This window comes from Anser anser, assembly GCF_964211835.1.
Source record: "Anser anser genome assembly, chromosome: 6".
Classification (NCBI taxonomy): Eukaryota; Metazoa; Chordata; class Aves; order Anseriformes; family Anatidae; genus Anser; species Anser anser.
In genome coordinates, this window is record NC_139726.1 from 221,804 (window position 1) to 240,881 (window position 19,078).

The window sequence follows — 19,078 nt, forward strand, 5'->3', positions numbered from 1 at the left end:
TTATTATTTTTGTTCTCCAATCTTAATTGGTGCTGTATTGCCAGTTCAGAGAGGTAGCTTATGTTGGTTAAAAGCCTGCCAACTATAAAGACATCCATTTCTGTATTTGAAAGAAAAAAAATATCTTAATTTACTGAGCATGTCTTCCCATTTGTAGCAGAAATGCTGATTGCTAATGGGTGGTTTCTAACTGTTCTTATTTATAAAATACATTAGATGGTAAATATTTTAATAATGAATTATAACATGCAACATGAGAGCAACAATGCAGAAATTAGAGAGCTTTGGATGTCTTTGTTAGGAAACACGAGTGAAATACCAAGTCTGAATCCTGAATTCTGAATGTAGTGCACCGAAGCTTAGAAACAACTTTCCTTTTACAAGTGATTACTGTAATAATGCCATTATGGTGTGTTTCTGATTTCTCTTAAGCCATTTGTGTATATATAATAAATTCACTATAGCCATACTTAAAACAGTGAATACCAAAAGACAACAAGACTGTAGGTTTCTGTACAAAGACAACTTGTTGGCCTCACCTGAATTTGGTCGTTCCATAGAGTCTTAGAAGTGTACTTTATTTTCATTTATATCTTTTTTTTTTTGATTTCTGTATGTATACTAAAAATGATTTTTTGTAGTGTGAAATAATGCATGTGAATGCTACAGACTTAAACTATGAATTTTTTTTATTAATTTTAAAAATAGGAAAAAATATAAAATTTAATGAACATGTTATAATATTTAAAGCATACAGTAGTTAATTTGTTCTTTATTAAAAGTATTTCTTCTTTAACTGTAGATAGTAAGTTTTAATTGGAGTAAAGTATGTATTTAGGTGTCCTGGAATTAAAAAAAAAAAAAAAAAAGATTTAGAATGTTTAGTAGTATTTGGATACTAGCATAGATAGCGTAGGATCCAGATAAAATAAAGGAATTGGTTGGGCCTAGGTAATCTGGTCAGGAGTAGCAGAAGATAGGGGCTGATACAGGACTGGAGGGAAGCTACAACACATAACAAGGGATCTAGCCATGAGGTGTGGGTACAGACCAGGTTGCAGAGAGGCCTATATGACCTGACTCAGGTGAGGGCTGAAGGTGCAGGCCTGAACCCAAATGAAACTTCTGGGCAGAGGGTGTGGGATGATTGTCTTAGGTGAGGCTCCTTGGGGCAGTTAAGGCTTGTTAGTGCCCCTAAGGCCCTGACAAGGCTACTGGTGGGCATTGGAGAGAGCAGTTAATGTCATAGGTTCCATTGTGCAGCATTCAAGTTCAAATGTTACGTTGCTCTCAACAGAAGTACCTAATTCCCTTACTGCTGCAGTACGCTGGATTCCCCTGATAACTGAGTGCTCTTCATGTGGTGTAGCTCTCACCTGAAGGTCTCTCAGGAAACTGCTTGAGTCAAGTGCAGTTCCTGCAACGTGGTCAGCACAGGCAATCCTGTAGGCCCCCTTGTGATTTCATTTCCTGCTGCAGAAAGTAGATGTTTTTCTTCTCTTTTACAGATATGGAGTCTGGAGAGCGGTTAACGTCCTCGTCAATCTCATCTAGTGCAGCTACTTCATCTCCAGTGTCTTCTACACCTTCTGTTCCTTCTGCAGTTTCCAAGGGTGGCCTTACCACTGGAGCTGCATCACTGAGTTCCACAATCAGCACATGCGGTAAGAATAACTCAAGTATATATTGCAATGTGATTTTAGTGTTTGCAAATACTTGGAATTATTAATACATGGTCAAATATAGTAAGGTTTCACAGATGCATCAAAATAAAATGTTCATTTTTGGTTATTTTTAGGATGGAAATTCATATATGTATATATTTTGCATAGTGCTTATGTGTTAAAGGATTAAAATGATTTATGCATTTTAAATGTGAAAGAACTTCACAGTTTGCAGAACTGCCTCAGTAGTGGGGATTGTTTTACAAATTGATTTAGCAGACTTGCTGCCACTTTTCAGGTTCAGATATAAACTTCTTGAGTATGCATCATGTTCTCAGCATTCAAGCCTAGCCTCTACTCTGTTTTTATATCTGGAGAAATAGTTTCTTCTAATGGAAGTTGTGATGGAAAAGCTGAACTTCAAAATTCCATACATAGTCTTACATAAACTTGACTAGTCAAACATCTTGGATTGAATTGGAAGTTGATATGGAAGATTTCTCCGTGCAAGGATATCATTTTTGTAAATTAAACTCTCCTTTCAACTTCTGAGTCATGTAAGTTATCAACAAAGCAAGAAATGGTGAATTAACTAGCTCGTCCTTACTGTTTCTTTCTTCTTTTTGGGGAGTGAATTTTAAATATATACACATATAAATATAAAACCTTGAAATATGCTGGAGTAACCTTTTATTGCAGTGTAATCTCCTTGGCAAAGCATAGAGAGTCCTAACTCACCATGCATTCTGGCAACTGACAGGGTACGCAATCAAGTTTATAACAAGAGGCTACTTAAAAGACTTGATTATTGCAACGAAAATTAGTAGAAGGAATTGGAATAAAAAGGGACCCTTCTATTCTAATGGACAGATTAAGATGCCTTTAACCTTCTCTTAGAAGGAATGGTTGATCGTTCTTAAGTGATTATTAAATGTGAAAAAAAAAAAGATTTTTAAAAGCTAACATACTTTGATTATCAGAATGAGACTGATGGACATACTCATATTTTTATATAAATAATGTAAGATCACAGAAGTGGATAACACAGTTTGGAAACAGACTAGGATACTAATGTATCTTGTCTACAGAATATCCTATACAGTCAGAAGAGTTTTGACTTAATGAAATTACCGTTCTAGTATGGATCACTCATGAGAAAACAGTGTTTGGCTGGTTGACAGCATGAACACTTCTGCAAAATTCCTCTAGAACAATGTATACCTTATCAGAGTGTATGCAACAGTAACCACAGCGTACTGTTGTGTCAGGTAGAGGAATGAATATACTCCTAAATAAAACTGATGGGACAGTACTGATAGTAAACTACATTCCAACTTCTTTTTAGGAATACAAAGTGTCCTTAGAGAATATATACAAAAGATCAGATGCAGCAGGCAAGGGTTTAACCATTTAAAAAAAGCTAAAGGAAAGAACTCATGAATACAGATAGTTGCTATCAGTCTCCTTAAGTATGGAGAAGGATGAAACTTTTTTTTTTTAGGTTGAGGTTAAAATGAAAAGGGTACCTAAGCAAAGGGCTAACTGAATTTTCTAGTGAGGACAAAAACTGACAGCCTAGTATCATTACTACATTTTTCACCTTCTTTCAGATGAGTTTTATTTTGTTCATCTTGTTTAACTATAAATCCTCTATATGCACAGCACTACAGAAGACACACAATTAGATGTTGTAATACCTACAAAGTAAATACAGTGAGGAGGGGTAATTGAGTCTCATAAATCTTCACTTTGGGATTGCATGTTTATAGTCATATGTAAATTAACTTGCAGTACATTCTGAGAACTACCACAGAGAACCGTTTCTAATGGCACATGCTACTGAACACAATGTGTCTTCTCAAGGTGAGTTTGTAGTGGACTACTGAAAATTAAAAACATTGTTATTCTGGATCAATTTTAGCTTAACCATCTTTTCTGGCTGGTTTTATAGTAATTAAATATATGAAGCATAATTCCAGGTACACGTATCTGGTTTCTAGTTGTCTTCTTTAGGAAGTTGCAGATGAACACACTTAAGCTGTAGAGGACACTCAGAATTTACTGGTTATACTATACCAGCGCAGAAGGGTTTCTCAGCTTGGAGAATACATTCTTGCTCACTCCAAGAACCCAAGTTTGTTCTGAACAGTAGTGGATTACCATGAACTTAAGTCCCAGTTGAAAGTCTTTTGTTTTAATTTTTAAAAGAGTCAGTATTACTTCAGATAAAAAATGAATAGGCATATTTCCTAGTGTTAGCAGCTTCGGAAGAGTACAAGTCAATAGCCCTTTCTTACAGGAGTAAATGTTATCATAATGTAGTGTTTTATCTTTAAGAGGTGTGATTATAGCAGCATGTAAAACTGTTTAAAGCTGAACAGTTTGGTCTTAGCATTTTGATATTTTCAGAACTTCTTTCAGAGTTCTTTAGGGTTACCTCAAGTATTTAAGAGTTTTACAATTCTCTTTCATCTGATGCTTGCTATTAAGACTATACAGGTTAATGGTTAGTTTTGATTGTTGTTCCCAACCATGAGGTTGGGATGGGATCTATCTCTTTCAATGTTGTTTCTAATAAATTTCAGCGTAGTGCTTTTTGGATGCTGGAGGCTGAAGGTGACTGTTGTATTTGAGCATCTAAATCATTTAATTTTAAAACAACATTAAGCACGTGGTAGTTCTTACGGCACTCCCATTGAGGCTTTTAATGTGTGATTGATACTTTTTAAAATATGGCTTAGTAGGTTGGTACTCTTTTGTATGTTCTATATATATTTCACTCTTTAAAGTTTATAAGTTTATCTGCAGTGTTTGTGCCTGAATTCTGTATTGGCTTTGTCGGCGGAGTAGTTTTATTGGTCCATTTTGAAAATTTCATTTTTTTTCTCAGAAAATTAGTTTGACTAGTTTCTTTTTTGCTTGTGATTTATGAAGACAAGTTAAGGGTGGAGTCCTTGCAGTTGCGTTCATGTTTTTTTATCTGTGTAGTTGTTTCCTTGTGAGCGTAGACAGAGGCTATTAAAATGATACAACCCCCACTGCCTCCCCCTCTTTGAGTGGGTCTTTTAAAGAGATAGCCAGTGCTTTGCTTTCATTTAAAATAGCAGATATTTTGGACATTTCTCTGGTCTGAATGAAGACGTTTTAAATTATTATTATTTTGAGATTGGAGGATTGTTACTGTGTATACATATAAACCATTTTCCAGCCTTTTCCATGTTTTCAAGTTTTACACTGCGGGACGTTCACCAGTACTATGAAATTATGTATGTCCTCCAAACAGAATGCTTGGAGGATCTAGAGTCTGGTGTTGGAAAGCATGTAGAAGACAAACTTTGATAGCACTGTAATGATTAATAAACAACACAAGGTGAAAACAAATTAATTTCTGTCACTCTAAGTAGTTCTCTAGATTTGTGGTATAAGTTGGAGTGCCCTTGGCGTGGTTAGAAATACCAAATTATTTTTTTATTTCTACTGGTTGATGCATTGATGCTTTATATTTTTAGGCATTAGTTAAGTGTTTATACCTTTCTGAGGTTTGGATACCTCAATATATTGTACCATGAAGTTCATTTATATTAACAAAGGCATTCACAGTTATCATTCCTCGTTACTGAGAGACCAGCATTGTTGAAATGGATATTGCCCTTTGGAGTAGTGCTTTCAATCATTTATCTTTGTAGTGGCTAGTAAAATTTCAAAAACTGTGATCAAAAAAATTTAACCTATTTTGAAGAAAGTCACGAATGTTAAGGAGTGCAATTCCATGTTAAACTTCGGGATGCAGAATGTGTCTATAGTAGGTTAGTAACTTGAAGGAAAAAAAAAAGCTAGAATTCATTGCTGGACAGACTGATGTTCTATGAAATAGAGAAGTGTCATTACAATCTGGTTTATTGTTACAAGCAAACAATTGTTTTATTTCTTCTATATTTCTGAATGCATTTTTAGACATTGATGGCCTCTGTTTTCTGGACACATCAGATGTTGGCTTAGGTAGCACACAGTGCTGTATTTTTTTTAAGGCCATACCTGTAATGCTTTTTTGTATATAGTATAGTATAAAGCCATCTAATTTTTATGTGTGATAAGGATGATGAACTTCACAAGCTGATGTCATGTGCTCATTGTTTACATTTTGAAATTTACAAGTTTATCACATTGTCATGACGGTAGAACGGGTTTTCTAGAATGAATTTGTTTCTTTGTGAAACGGGCTATTAAAATTAGATAAAATTTCTTTACCATGTGTGTAATTACACACTGGAACAGACTTCCTAGCATGGTGATTGATGCTCCATGCCTGTCCATGTTCAAGAGGCATTTGGTTAATTCCCTCACAATATGCTTTAACTTTTGGTTAGCCCTGAAGTGGTCAGGCAGTTGGACTCAGTCTTTATAGATTCATTCCAACTGAACAGTTGTGTTCTAAAACTGGTTACTAGAGGGTATTGACTTGGATCAGAACCTGCTTTAGAAATTTTAAAATAAAGATGGTGGTAGGACCTGGTGGCACAAAAGAAAATTCCAGGGCTTCTGGCGGGAGGTTTGAAGGAAAAGTACAAACACTTCTGAAATGATCTTTTCAAAAAACGTGTTACAGTCACCATGTAAAAAACAAGTCTTGGAACATACTCCCTATACTGTCACATGTTATCTAGGAGCAAAATAATAACATATGCTGCCCTCCCGCAGTGAACAGTGCCTAGGGAGTAGAGGTTATTGTCTACCCCTCTTCAAGAAACGTGCTTTCTGGAAACTGTGCTATTTTGCTGTTAGGGCAAATGGGTAAATTTTTAATCATAGAACAGAATGTCTTGGATTGGTAGGGACCTCAAAGATCATCTAGTTCCAACCCCCCGCCATAAGAAGGCATGCCACACACAAGATGAGGTTGCTCAGGGCCTCATCCAACCTGGCCTTGAACACCTCCAGGGATGGGGTATCCACAACCTCTCTGGGCAACCTGTTCCAGTGCCTCACCACCCTCTGAGCGAAGAATTCCCTCCTAACCTCTAATCTAAATCTCCACTCTTTTAGTTTAAAACCATTCCCCCTCGTCCTGTCGTTATCTGATTGAGCAAAGAGTAGCCCTCCATCTTTTTTGTAAGTCCCTTTTAAGTACTGAAAGGCCTCAATGAAGTCACACCGGAGCCTTCATTTCTTTAGGCTGAACAGCCCCAGCTCTCTCAGCCTTTCTTGGAAGGAGAAGTGCTCCAGCCCTCTGAGCATCTTTGTAGCCCTCCTCTGGACCTGCTCTAACAGCCCCGCACCCTTCCGGTGCTGGGTCCCCAGAGCTGGACGCAGGACTCCAGGTGGGGCCTCACGAGGGCAGAGCAGAGGGGCGCAATCCCCTCCCTCCCCTGCCGCCCACCCCTCTGGTGATGCAGCTCAGGACACAGTTGGTCTCTGGGCTGCAGGCGCGCACTGCTGGCTCGTGTCGAGCTTTTTGTCCCCCAGGACCCCCAAGGCCTTCTCTGCAGGGCTGCTCTCAGGGAGCTCTTCTGGTCTGTACTCACGTCTGGGGTTGCCCTGGCCCACGTGCAGCACCCCGAATGGGACTTGTTGAACCTCCTTAGGTTCACGTGGGCCCACTTATCAAGTTTGTCCGGCATCCCTTCGTTTTATTGTATGAACCGCACCACTCCGTTTGGTGTCATCTGCAAATTTGCCGAGGGTGCGCTCGATCTTACTATGTCATTGGACGTTTAAGGTCCTTACATTGAGACCCTTTTTCTGTATATTGGAGGTAATCTTATTCACATAGTAAAACAAAGAGAAGTTCAAGCTGCTTAGGCTGTAGCAAGTGATAGCACTCTGCTGGTGATTCAATAGGCTAATTAAAATCCTGTAGAAAAGTACAGTAAATGGGCCTTACTGGAACTTCAATCTCCATAGCTAGAGTGCTTCTAGCAGTTGCTACTTGTTTATTTGGAACTATGTAAAGTATATGCATATCTGTAGACATAGATCACTTTAAAGTTCAGCTTGGACGGGACTTCAGCAGGTCATCTAGTCTGTCCTCTAAACCAAAAAATGGTCAGCTCTAAGGTTGATGTTTTTGATGTATTGGCGATCTAATACATCATGCAGTATTTTAAATTAAGTCTGTAGAGCACTGAGTTAAGGGGTAATAACTTCCAACATGCTGCTGGCTGATTTTCAGCTTGGTGTCTACCAAAACCCATTGGGTCTTTCTGTAGAGCTACTTCCCAACCAGTTAGTTTGCAGCCTGTATTATTTTAAGGAATTGTTCCTTCCTATGTGCAAGACTGCTTTTGTCCTTACTGAGTTCTGTATGGTTCTTGCCAGTCCATTCTGCCAATGTATCCAGGTCTCCCTGAATGACAGCCCTGTCTTCAAGTGGGTTGATTTGTCCCACCCAGTTTGGTGCCTTCCCCAAACTTAATGAGAAGGCACCCAGTTCCTTCTTCCAGGTCATTGATAAAGTTAAACAGGATAGATGTCAGGATAAAACACTTCAGTACACCACTTAAGAAGTTGTTTAAAAATGTCGCTCTTTATAGACGTTTCATACAATGTTATTGAAATCAAGTTAGGTGAAATATATCCTACAAAAAGCAGTTTTCTGAAAAGGGTATTTTGCTTTAAGGCAGAGCTTTAAGACTTTCACTAGGCAGTCAAGAAAAGAATAGTCTTGCCAAAATGGAAGGCACATACATGGAAGCTTGTAATTTTAAACAGACTGGTAAAATCAGACAGCATAACTTCTGATAGAAGTCAGACAAATGTTTCCTGTTTGATTGTGTGATTGCAAGTTAGTATTCTAAGCGTTATAAATGGAGTTGAAAGAATAAATAGTGTCAGATTAGAATTAACCTCTGTGGGAAAAGAATTAGGAAAAAATGTACATTTGCCATTTAAAACTAATTTTTTGCATCCTCTTCGGAAATTGAGCTATGTTTAATTCAATGCAAGTAATCTACAACTGTAGCTAAAAATGTGAAATATAATGCTCGTACAGTATAAAAGCAGTTTCACAACTTCTACAAGGCAAAGCTAATGGCTTCCCTAGAAATTCTATTTTTCATGCTTGATACAGTTAGAAACTGTATCTAAAAGCACATTAGAATGGATAATTTTCTCGTGATAAATAAAGTTTCTGTAAATTGTTTTTTTAAAGTTGGCTTACATAGATTTCATTTTAAACCTCAAAAATGACTGGAGTTATTAGGATTTTGGAAATGATTTTTATAATTTCTAAAATGTGCACAATGCATCTGTTATTTTGCGTACTTCATTATTAGCTTGTGTACTGTAGGCCCCTGAAGCAGATTTCATGTCTATTAAGGATAGGTGCATCGTATAGTTCTGCTAACAAAATGATCTCCCTCCATTTCTAACCCTGTTATGTTAAAGGAACAGACCCTTTCCCACTGCTAACAGAATTTGCTGTGGCAAATACAATGCCACTTTTTCATTTTTACTTACAGACCTTTTGTTAGAGATGCAAAAGTTTTCAGATACTTTGTGTGGAGAAATAGAACGACAGTGCTAGAAGATACAATACGTGAAATTTAACGACAGCTTTTAAAATTAAAAAAAAAAAATTCTAATGATTGAGGTTGGACTTCACATGATGTTGCATCTGTTCTGATAGTGCAATTTCAAGTGTTGTTTTTTCCCCTCAGAATATATATTCAGAACAGCTGGGGAACAGCCGTGTAACCTGTCCACTGTGTCGAGTGCCTTGCCAGTGGTCAGCCACCCAGTCTTTGGCCTGCATACAGCCAGCTCAGGGTATTCAGAGTTTGGTGGCTTGGGAATACTTGGTACACCCACAGTCTTAGCAGCACATCCCCAGCTAGCACGTTTTCCAGGTAAACATTGTTGCAAAGAATATCAAACTAGAGAAGAAGGCTAACTGTCCTCATCCACTAAGCAAACTTTGTAGAATACTTCAGACTGTGGGCTTTAAGTCCTAGGCAACACTGATGAGAAGAAAATACGTTGTTGTATATTGGCTGAGTTTCTCAGGAAGGATGTTCTCACAATGGTCTTCTAAGAACCATTTGAATCCAAGTACTGTGTGATCTTTTTTATTCTTTCCATCACAATGCAGCATCCTTGATCGTTACCTGTTGCGTTGATTGCATAATGACAATATTTGAAAGTACTCAGCCAATAACAAGATAGAATTGTTTTCCTCTGTAAACATGCTTTTTGTCTGTTACACTTAATGGCAGAAGTTGTATCCAAACCTGAAAAAGGAAATTGAATTTGACTTCTTGTGAGCTCTGTCAATGTTTTCTTCTCCACACCCCCAGTTTACATCCGTATTGTGCTGTGATAGGGAGATGAGTTTAACTTTTGAAAACAGGGTGGTTTAAGGCCAGAAGCATTCATTGGTGTGGAAGTGTGCCTGCCTGGACTGATCCTACTGAAATACGTGGTCTTAACTTGTATGCCATCCTGCCTCAGTGTGAATGTTCTGCTCTTGGGATGCTGTAGCTCAGGGAGGGTGCTGTGTTACGGGTTATTCTTTGGGTAAAGGGATATTTTTCCTCTGTAAAAATATTGTATACTTTTTATATCGTATGTCTGAGAACCAAGCTTTCTAATGTATATAGGTTTTGTAGAACATTCTCCAAAGTACATAGTAAGTCAAGATGCTTTCTTAAATTACTTTTCTGTAGCTTCAAGGAGAGAAATCCCTACCAGGAAGTGAGGTTCCTAGAGAGACCTCTGCTGTTCCTGTGGTCCCTCCCAATCTCCCCCTTCAGTAGAGTTTGGAGAAGTGTGAGGTCAGGGACTGGCAAAAGCCTAAAGCAAATACAGCAAAGAGTTCTGCTAGTATCTTAAAATTTATTTTCATGTAAGCCACAGACTTCTTCAGTTACAAATGTCAGATGAGATACTATGTGTATAACCTGCAAAAACCAAAAGCTCTTAAGGAGTGGTAAATTAGCTTCAAAAAGCTGATACAGTACTGATACATTTGTAACGTTTTCATTGTGAGATTTTTTTTTTTTTACATTAAAAGTTCCTTCAATTGTACCAGCTATCCTGTGTTAGTGCAGTAAAGTAACAGACACTCATTCTTTAATTTTTTTTTTCTAAGGGGTGGTAAATACCCGTAGCTTCCCTGTGACTTCATTCCATTTTGCAAGAGCTTTTTCCACTGAGTAAATTGTATTTTTTTTTCTGAAGTAGGAATAAAAGCTCTCTCTGCATATGACCCTAAACAATTATCTGGCTTTCTGTGATGTTTTTAAGAGTTCCAGTTCACAACTGAGAGACTCACGTCATGCTTTTTTCAAATTTATGTATCTGGTTAAATAGGTGTAGGGGATAAAAAAAAGAATCATAGGATTTTGGTTTGCTATCTCATTGAAAGGCAGTCTTTTCCATAGATTTTGTTAATACAATAAATAGCTAATATAGGTAGTTACGTCAGGCAGTCTAGTTGTATGTAGCTGTTATAACCTTGCTGTAGACTGTTAACTGAATTTGGTAGCAGTTGGTCTGCATGCACTATTGTGTGTGTGTACATATATATATTATATATATATGTACATGCATGTACATATATATATATATATATTCCAGTGTCCATTATTTTTGATTCTTGGTTAGCATGTTCTAGGGCAGTGATTCTGTAAGTTTGTGTGACCACTCAGTTCACAATCTTCAGTTTCCAAATTTAAGGTAATGGAGCAGTGCTAAGTTTTCTGCAGACCAGTTATAGCCTGCTTATCATGACTATGAATAAAGTTTTGGAGTTGTTGATCTAGGGTGCCCAGTCTTCTGTTTTCATTGCTGGTGTTGTAGCCATATTTATTTATTCATTTATTTTCTAGTGATTAGAAAATTTCAGTGTCCATTGATACTGTCAGGTTAAAGTTTATTAGCATTTTATATATTCACAAAATACTGGTGCTGAATACTTACAAATACTAAAAAATGAATACTAAGTTACTAAATACTAATACTAAAATACTACAGAAAATGTTCTTCATTTTATGTATTCATAAGGGTCTTAATTACTGTGTGTAAGATCCTTACACTTCTATAGGTATTGCTCACTTTATTTACTTTCTTGGTGCTCTTTTTTTATATTACAATAAAATAAACGTCTTAATGCATTGGACTAAATCTTGCTCCACTATGTGGTGCAAGTCTTTTAATCAAACTTGTAACGTCTATGTGTAAATTAACAATTTCTATACTTTTGACAGTTGTCATCCTCATGGTGTACAGAACTCAATACTTTTGTGCCTTCTCAGCTGTTTATGCAGAAATTATGCAAAGCTGCTTCTGTAGTGATTTTTTTTTCCTTCAGAAAGATTTGGACAGGCAGTTATTTAATTATGCTTGCATTTTGTTTTATTGTTAACCAATATTCTGGTGTTTATTACAAAATGTTGTTTTAGCTATTGCAGCAGTTACTATAAAATAAGACTCTGACATATAAAAAAAATTCCTTTAAACAAATCTGCACACTCCTTTTGGGCTCCTATTTAAAGCACAGGAACCCATGTTTCTGTGGCAAGAGCCATGCAGGAGATATTTACCTCTTAAATGGCTGATTTTTCTTTTTTTTTTTTTTACACGGAATGGCTGTGGTCAGTTTGGTCTTGTGGAATTTAAAAAACCTGCAAAAAGGGCTAGATAAGTATTCTAAATAGTTGTTGCTGTATTAAGGAACTTAAAAAAAGTTGTACGGTCTGTAGCAACTCACTTAAAAGTTCATTTTACTGGAAAACAAAAGTAAGTAATGATTTAAGATAAAAATTTTAAACAGCAGAAACACCAAAACATTAGAGCATTGAATTTTTATTTTGAAATATTTCTTACTCAACAAGATGAATTTATTTTATGAGCAGCATGTCACAAAGTGGCTTCATTGCTACTTGTGAAAAAATAAATAGGGTCATCAGAGAAAAAACAAACAGTTGGCTGTTTTCAAATCGAAGGGTATAAACTTTAAGAATGACTATAGAGCTCCAGTAGAGTAGCTAGAATTTTTGAGATTAAATAAGTAATTTCTTGGGGAACTGTTTCAGATCTATGGTTGTGGTTTTGTGTGGTGTGTTTGTTGTTGTTGTTGTTGGGGGTTTTTTTGAGACCCCAGAGCATTCAAGGACTGAGATTGCAGTGGTGACTTTAAATCTGTTCTGTTTTTTTTTTTTTTTCATAGTTCTGCTTTAGGAAGGTTGGTGAGGTGATAATGAGTATTCAGTAACAGCCTGTGAATGTTATTCTCTTTATAAGACTAGCATTTTCATGTTGTTGTGATCACTCTCATGTAGCTTTCTGTTATGTATTTGTTATCAGAATGCATATAAGCAACACTGAATTGAAACCTTTATCAGAGTGACTTAAATGATTTACAGCCAGAATTGCCACAGGAAATTCATGTGATTTAACATGTTTGGTGTTTTCTTAAGTGTTCTATTTTCTTTTTACTCTTCATCACAATTTAATAAATAATGTTCTAAACTATGTACTGGAACACTCTTACAGAAATACTTAAGTATATCATTGGAAAAGCTGAAGTTTGTTTTTCGTTTGCTTTGTGGTGCAGAATGGTGGCGGACAGCGGATACACACTCTCGTTCTGGGGCATCTTTCTTCCCACCGCTCTTGGGAATTCCACCATTGTTTGCACCTCCTGCCCAAAATCACGATTCTACTCCATTCCACTCAAGAGCTACAGGAAAAAATAGTCGGGGCAGTACAGAAAAAGGTAATGGCTAAAACTATACAGTGAATGAATGTATTAAACTCGTGCATGTGCAGAAAGATGTGGAATTTGAGCTCTAATTCTTATTGTTCTTCCCATTCCTTAAAAGTTCACCGTGAAGTTATTCTGTCAGCAAAGTGTGTAACATACAAGTATGGGTTTTCAATAACAAAAATGCCCTTACTAATACTATTTTTTACCCTTCTACCTTTGAGAATTTATCTGGGACTGAATACTGGGGAAGATTTTTTTTTTTCTTTTGATGTTTATGGGTTTATTTGTGAGCCTGTACTTCCATACTGAATACAGTTCTGCATATAAAAAGCAGATAGCAAGGTAGTTGCGTGCAGGAAGATATGGAGGGGGAGGGATAGGCCTATGATCTCTGCAAAACCAGCCTGTTAGAACATTTTTTTTACAATTCAAACTAGTATTTTCTGTAGTGGTACTTCATGTCTTTTGAAGATACAACATGCATTTGTTTGAGGCACAAGCAGCTTTTTTGTTATAGTTTTAGTAGCTTTTAGGAGACCTGATAGGTATTTCAAAGTCAATCTGATGATAGTTGTGGGATTGCAGAGCAACAAGTTCATGTGGTTATAGGGATATTTTCTTAGAAAACACTTGTTTGGTTTATTGTGGTTTTCTTTGGAGTCTTGATATTTCAAAATCTGAAGCAGATTGTTCTGTGAGATACTTACTGGATTGTATATGTTTTTGTATTTTTTTTTTTTGGAGAATCTTGTTTTTCTGTCCCTGATTAAACTCTAGGATAGCTTGGATTTCAGATCTTTTATTTATTTTTTTTAACCTTACAGCATTAGATTTGTTTGCCCTTCAGGTGATGGGTGGTCTGCATGTTTTTGTTCAAGTAAGTCCATGAGCAATTCAAAGTGATTCTTAGATGGAAAAACTGAGATTATGATAGGAGTTAACTGGGAGTAGTCTAGTGTCATGTTAAGGGTTTATTTGAAGCTAGGTTAGTGTGACTGGGGCATCACAAAGAAAGGGCATGCTATTTTAGTGTTTGTTTTTTTTAAGTGTCACTTTGTAAAATCTGTCATTTTAAGGTATAAATGGATCACTGAATGGGAACAGTACCACTGCAGTATGTGGTATCAGCACATCTGTACTATCCACTAGCATTGCAGCATCTGCAGGACAACTGAAAACTATAACCTCAGGAGCAGGAGGTCGCAAATACAACCAGGAGCAAAGCAAAGCTCAGCTTTTGGACACCAGAGGTGACAAAATCAAAGATAAGGTAAATATGCATAAACAACTTAAGATTCAACTGAAAAAATTGAGATGGTAAGTGTTCAGATTTGTGCGAACAGTTGCCTTTTTAAGTGTTTTATGTCAATACAAAATGTTTTGTTGCTTTTTTTTTTAGTTTTAAACTTTTTACATGTTTATGAACTATTAGCACTAACTTCACTAGATAACATCTATAATTTTTAACATTTTCATTTATGCAATTATAAAATCCAAGTATATTTTAAACACAAATATTCAAGAACATACTATAAAATATATATTGATATATAATTTATGTTATATATATATGTATACATATAAAATATAATATAATATATAATCACAATATATATTGACATTATATATTAGCATAGTGGACGAAAGGCTTGACATAAGCGAGCAGTGTGCATGTGCAGCCCAGAAGGCCAACTGCATCCTGGGCTGCATCAAGAGAGGCGTGACCAGCAGGTCAAGGGAGGCGATTGTCCCACTCTACTCTGCCCTTGTGAGGCCCCACCTGGAGTATGATCTGTTAGAGCGAGTCCAGAGGAGGGCTACAAAGATGATCAAGGGGCTGGAGCACTTCTCCTTCGAAGAAAGGCTGAGAGAGCTGGGGCTGTTCAGCCTAAAGACATGAAGGCTCCGGTGTGACTTCATTGAGGCCTTTCAGTACTTAAAAGGGACTTACAAAAAAGATGGAGGGCTACTCTTTGCTCAATCAGATAACGACAGGACGAGGGGGAATGGTTTTAAACTAAAAGAGTGGAGATTTAGATTAGAGGTTAGGAGGGAATTCTTCGCTCAGAGGGTGGTGAGGCACTGGAACAGGTTGCCCAGAGAGGTTGTGGATACCCCATCCCTGGAGGTGTTCAAGGCCAGGTTGGATGAGGCCCTGAGCAACCTCATCTTGTGTGTGGCATGCCTTCTTATGGCAGGGGGGTTGGAACTAGATGATCTTTGAGGTCCCTTTTTTTATGATTCTGTAGAATATTATAATCAAGCTACAACATATAAATATATAAAATTATATTTTCTTGTAGTATAAATCAGAAGAACTGAGTAATATCATTGACTGTGATTCAGCAAAGAGCTTGTGCAGCCATCTGATATTGAAGACATGAGTAGTTTCATAGAGTTAAACTACACGTTTTTGAAGTTCTTTGCTCCTCTTGAAACCAAAATTACTAGATTACTTACTGTCCCATTTCCCGTGTTTTTACTTGGGGTATCAACTGCTGTTGCATTAGAAGCTAAGGAATTCTAGATTAAAATAAATCTTGATTATTTTTTTTTTCGGGTGAGAAAGTTGACCCTGTTGCTTCCTTTCTCTTGCTGCATTATGTTCAGATACAAGATCTGGGTGTTCTGAGGTTTGGCATTTTCAATGGACTGGTGTTTGCATGTATCTACATTAAAAAAAAAGAAAAAAAAAGCTGTTAAAAATAGCAGTAATATTATTAATTGTATTTGTCTAGTGATATAGCTTTTAATATACTAAAATTAGGGAAATGGATGACATACTAAAGAACATTTTCCCTCATACCTTACTCATTTTTTAAACCATCAGCAACTTTTGAAGGTATTAAGATAGAGGAATTTGACCTTTTCCTCTCTTAAATATTAGATATATCTCTTTCCTTTTTGAAATTCTTTCATTGTGGATATCTGTGCAAAATGTAAGCTTTGTTTCTACAGTTCAGAAGTAAAGCTTTTTTCCAGATAATGTCTGTGGATATATCTGTATATGTAAATGACATGTCTGACTGATACTGTAGTTAGGCAGAATGCTGGATAAAATTCTCTCTTAATACCTCCAAATAATTTCTCAAAAGGTTATATTGTAAGTAAATAAATAAGAAAACTGTTCTCTGTTTGGCTGTTTGCCCTATTCAGAAAACTGAGCTGGTTAAGTTAGTTACTTGTTAACATGAGTATCACTGGAAGTTTCACCTTTTTTTTCCTTTTCCTCAAATTTCAGTCAGGATGTTTGTCAGCATTATTTTCTTCTCCTTTGTATTATCTTTTGTCTGTAAGTATGAATTTTCTTCCTTTTCTGTGAAACACTTAGATGTGGTTGGTGTTTGTCAATGGAGTTATTTGAACAAACTTTCCAATCAAAACATACAGGATGCTATAGAAGAGAAGTGGATCAGAAGATTTGATTTAATTTTTTTTTTTTGTTTCAGTATGTTAGAAAGTGAAGGGATGAAAGACATGGGCTTCTGATGGCTCTTGAACAGGAGACGTTTATTGCCATTTTTCACTATTACATATACTTTCCCCGTAGCCCCATGCGCTGTCCATGCCCCTGAATCTGTCATACAGTTGATTAGAAACCCTCAGACACGCGCCTCGAGCCAGCCAGCATTTGGCCACTGCCCAAAGCTCATCTTTAACACCGTAGTCAATTTACTTTATCTTGACCTTGCTCAAGTTTCTGTTTCTACCGCTTGTTTCCTCGTTATCTCTAATTCAGGGACGTGTGAAACAGCGCAAAGCCACCTGCGAATTCCTTTCCCACAAGAAAGAATCCACAGGTGGAACTGAGTCTCTAAAGCAGGGGAAAAGTAGTCAGTAGGAAGACAATATTTTGTGCTGCGATTTCTGTAGAAAGATGTTTTGCTCTTAAATGTGAAGGTGTAACATCATTTACATCTTTTCCTATTTTCTACTCTCTATAGGAGATTTTATTGTGTAGCTTATTTTGTAAGACTTTTAGTTCCTTATACTTTTGTGTGTTCTTTTCTTTAAGGCTTCTTCAGGGTTTTAATTTTTAATGTTCCTCTGATTTCTTTGATCTTGTCTGTAGTTGCAATTTTCTTTCGGGGTTGTCAGCATGTTAGTTTTCTGGGATAATATGCCTTAAGTTTCATCCTAATGTATACTGGTTCTCTTGTTCCCTAAAGTTGCAAATTACTTAAAGGCTTAAGGTAGTTCATAAAATGTATGTGCACTCGTCAGAGCAAACCCATTTTCTTTGGGTTAGATCAAACCACCTTCTGTCTGGGTAGTGGGCTGTTTCACAGTCTGTAGCTTTGCCCACGCTGAACGTGACCATAAAGTCACTAGCAAGTGACTTTATGTCTCTTGCTAGTCTCCCACTCTAATCTGTGCTGGTGGCGTGCAGGCCTTTTTGTACTGTGGTGCCCAGAACTGCACACAGTACTCGAGATGAGGCCGCACCAACGCAGAGTAGAGCGGGACAGTAACTTCCCTTGACCGACTAGCAATGCTGTGCTTGATGCACCCCAAGATATGGTTGGCCCTCCTGGCTGCCAGGACACACTGCTGGCTCGTATTCAGCTTGCTATCAACCATAACCCTCAGATCTCTCTCTACGGGGGATGAAGGGCAAAAACTAGGATAGGATCCTATTTATGTAGCTCCAGGATGCATTGTTACTTTTATTACTTCAGATCATGATTTGTTCTTTATTTTATGACCTTCATGAAAAAATGCTCTGCATCTGTGAAAAATATTAAACAGAAAGATACTTAAATATGATGTCAAAGAGGTCAGCAACAAAACATTTAGGACCTACTGTAGACAGGTACAGTTTTTTAGAACTGCTTTTTTGTCTGCATACATTCAGATCACAGTCCCTTACATGAAATACCAGCTGACACTTTTCTGAATTGAGCAGTGAAACAGTAAATCCAAATAAATATAAATTTTTAAGATATCTCAACAACAAACCAATGCATGTGGTGTTATGCATAAGGCATGTTTAGAGAAGTTTTACTGTGTTCATCACAAGAATCAATAAAGAAAATGTAGTTTAAAAGAACATACAGTTACCAGCCAATTGACAAGTAACTGAGACTCAATCCACTTACAGCTTCTACATTTCATGGATGTTTCGTGATGTAAATTCAGTCCCACTTAAAAGAAGTTTATGTTCTTCTACTAATATAATTGAATTCCTTCTTAACAAGACAAAGATTATTGACATAAAATTGCTTTCTTTTTAGTACCTTGATTTATTATACACAAACCATGAACAAAATAGGTAACTATTTTGTTGGCATTAACTATTCCAAGAGGTTTATTTTTTTCTTAACAAATCATTTATTTTTAAAGCACAGTTTCTCTGATGTTCCCATTTGTATTGAATTGCTGCATCTTTTTTTAACCTCTATGCACCATTTTTGCTGTCCATCTATCTTCCTTTTGACTGTTTTTACAATTTCTGTTAGTGACTTTATGTGCCCTGTTCAGATGCTACATAGGCATCAGAAGCAGAATGTTAGTATCTGTAATTTTGTTTCATGTGATTCTCTACCTTCCAGCATCTTTCTGCCAACTCTACTTTAAATGCACCCTGATGCAGTAATACATACTTTCATGTCTCTCTCACATATCTACCATTATAATACTCAAGTCTCAATGAAGCTCCTTCACATACGTTTATAAAATGTATTTCTTTTAATTAGCTTCTTTAAAAAGC

General features: G+C 36.7%; 1 protein-coding gene across 19 annotated transcripts in view; it reads left to right on the plus strand.

The window, feature by feature from the left end:
* The window catches only part of BAZ2B (bromodomain adjacent to zinc finger domain 2B), a 142,785-nt gene that overhangs the window by 67,867 nt on the left and 55,840 nt on the right, over positions 1 to 19,078 (plus strand). For all 19 annotated transcript variants that reach the window (XM_083841634.1, XM_083841636.1, XM_083841637.1 and 16 more), the window contains 3 exons: positions 1,509 to 1,664; positions 13,216 to 13,377; positions 14,445 to 14,638. In XM_083841634.1, the coding sequence (XP_083697760.1) occupies positions 1,509 to 1,664; positions 13,216 to 13,377; positions 14,445 to 14,638 (512 nt within the window). The remainder of the gene's footprint in view (positions 1 to 1,508; positions 1,665 to 13,215; positions 13,378 to 14,444; positions 14,639 to 19,078) is intronic.